The 2,915-nt window shown below is 36.9% G+C and overlaps 1 protein-coding gene across 1 annotated transcript in view; it reads left to right on the top strand.

Annotated features, from left to right (window-relative positions):
• LOC308145413 (ependymin-like) overlaps positions 1-2,521 on the top strand; it is a gene marked incomplete at both ends in the record, with an annotated part of 9,585 nt that extends 7,064 nt beyond the window's left edge. Inside the window, 2 exons of the mRNA XM_080516844.1 lie at positions 6-93; positions 2,371-2,521. Coding sequence (XP_080372970.1) covers positions 6-93; positions 2,371-2,521 — 239 coding nt within the window. The remainder of the gene's footprint in view (positions 1-5; positions 94-2,370) is intronic.
• Positions 2,522-2,915: the final 394 nt, after the last annotated feature.

The following is a 2,915-nucleotide window of genomic DNA, read 5'->3' as shown; positions in this document are numbered from 1 at the left end:
TTCAGGCTCCTACTGGGCCGTCTTTACTGAGATTGGCTGCATCCCCATGACTTATTCTGGTTTTGGTCCAGAGAAAGCGTGGACCTTCGTCAGGTAAAAGCAAACTCTAACAACGCCGCAGGGGGATGAACAAGTATTTAAAGTAACACTTCAGGTTGTTTCTTCAAGGAATCGGTTAAAGTGTGTAAACTCTAATACTTACCAGTTAGTAGCTTTGAGTTTTATTAAAAACAATCGTGTCTGACAGACCATTGAGATCAGGATTTTATGGATGCAGAATGATGAGCCCTCCCCTCACAAAAAATTTAAATAGCTGAATAGTTAACTACACAACAAGCAGCTTTTGAGTATAGAAGGTTCAATTTTCAACTGTATTTATGATCAAGAGGAAGGTGCGCATGAATCCAAAGAAAAACATCATTATAATCAAATTAGAGTTTTGCAAAACACAGTTTAAATAAAAACCTTAAGGGCAATTTAGTTTTTCTATCTGTTCACATTTCACAGAGATCCAACAGTGTCTCGCCTTATCTGCAAGTGATATCAGGAGTCTGCCACACTTACAATGTGGAAGTATTTGCGACTATCTCAAGTCAAACAATGAACATGAATGGGAGCATTTGATTTCTTAATCCGCAAATTAATTGTTAAATACCAACATTGGACATTCGTCATGTCACAGTTGGTGATTGACTGGTTGCAAGCTGCAACACCATCAAAATCGTTACAAAAGTTGTTCGTCACCAAATCAGACGGCGCTCTCAGAGTACAACTTTAGAGCTTTGTCTTTTTATTTAGTAGTTTTTCAGTCTTTACCTTGAGGGACACTTGGTGTTTAGAAAAGCATCAATTAGTTTTTTGGATAAATTCTACAAGTTTAGATGCTAGTTATTATACAGCAATATATAATGATATAAAACATATAAATACTTAATGAACAAAATTAAAACTATATATTCTGATAGAGAATATTATTGATATAAATATTGTCACACTATATTTTGTATTTAAAATGTGATTGATAACAGTAAATTATATAATAAATAATAAATAGTATATTATTACTGTTAAAATGTACACATGAAGTACATTGATGTACATTGACGTGGCAACGCGGGACATACTGTATTCATGCAACATGTTAAATTGCTGTTCTGCTCAGGATTTGGCTTTTATTCTTCCTCCACATGGGATTGTTTATTTTCAGCAGGTGAAATGCCATCAAGGCCCACAGTGAGTGGTGTTGCGTGTGTGTTGGAGAGCTGGAATCTTGATTGATTTTTAAAAAAGAAATCTACTTGTAGTGTCATCGATATAACACAGAGTTAAACCACTGAAGAAGAACCGGGATGACGGAGGACGTTTTGTTGCTTTTATTTCCTTCACCAGATGGTGAAAACTGCAGATGTCAATAATAACACAGAACTGAATATAACACAAAAACAAAGTACATTCAATTTTATAAAATGTGATATTTCCACAAAATAATGCAAAAAATATAGTTCTCTAGACCAGTGTTTTTCAACCGTTTTTGAGCCAAGGCACGCTTTTTTCTTTGGAAAAATCTCGAGGCACACCACCACCCGAACATGTTAAAATTTTAAACATCTGTAGTCTCTATTAACAATATAAAGTCATTATCATCAAAGTTTTATCAACAGGAATCAAATAAACACAGAAAAAAAGTATTTCCCAATTTATTTTTTTTAATAGTGCCTCCCTCAGTGTGAAACCTGGACCTGATGGATGAAGAGCTGAGATCCTGGTTTTCTAAAACTTCTCCATCACTGTCACTGACACAGTACTTTGATACAAGATGGTAGCAGGAGGTGGAGATGAACCACACTGACGTCTGTCACTTTACATTTCACCGGCAAAGTTCTGTGCTGCCCTCTAGTGATGAAGAGTATTTATACATGATTACTCTGCACACACTGCTCTCACAGCTGACAGCGGCTGTGAGAGAAAATTATTTTTTAGAAAAAAATGTGAAATTGGATACTTTCCCACGGCACACCTGACTATATCTCGTGGAACACCAGTGTGCTGCGGCACAGTGGGTGAAAAACACTGCTCTAGACAGTAATCTACATATACAAGGCATTGCCTTGTCTGTGACTCAAAGTGGATGACAGCAGATTGAAATGTGCATTATGCCAGCTCTCACATGCGTCTTGTCCATGGAAACCGGAAACCAGAAGTTGTGCGGTCAAACCGGAAGTAGCACTATTCGGCAATATATTTTTACCAAATTCACAAATAATAATTGAAAACTTATGCAAAACTCTTTAAAAGTATTAACAGACCATTTATAAGACTTTTTATAAAATTTTAACACATGACCTTTTGACTCTTTTGCTCATTTTCCAGCACCTACAACTGGGTGATTGGCATCACCAACCCTGCAGACCTGCATCCTCCTTTCTTCTGCGCCAAAGCTCAGCTGGAGAAATCGGAAACGCCGGACACCTTCTTCACTGCTTTGGCGTCTTTGGCCAAACAGACATCAAGCAGCAACTGAACATCTGGAGCCACCAAGGTTATTACACTCAGCCAAATCTGACAGATTGATGATTTCCAAAGTTTAGTCACCAAATACTCAGCAGACAACACGATCTGTCTCTGGGAACCAAGTGAACATCTTTGTAACACTCATTTATTCCTGTTCGCAGGATTATAATGTAATAAAATTGATTGAAAGCAATTGATGAGTAGTACTTCCCTTTGTTGTAGTTGGATGCCTGGCTGGAAGAGCAACAAATATATCACATCATTTAGAAACGGACAGTTCCAGTTGGAGTAAATACTCACCTAAAATATCACAGAAGGTAAATAGTTATCTTATATCAGAAATTGATTAGCAGCTGGTCAAAGAAAAAGCAGATCAGTCAAATTCCTGCTGCAGATTTTTTTTA

The sequence above is a fragment of the Blennius ocellaris genome (assembly GCF_963422515.1).
Source record: "Blennius ocellaris genome assembly, chromosome: 3".
NCBI lineage: Eukaryota > Metazoa > Chordata > Actinopteri > Blenniiformes > Blenniidae > Blennius > Blennius ocellaris.
The sequence above is the reverse complement of the archived record's forward strand: the minus strand, read 5'-3'. Positions and strand labels throughout refer to the sequence as shown.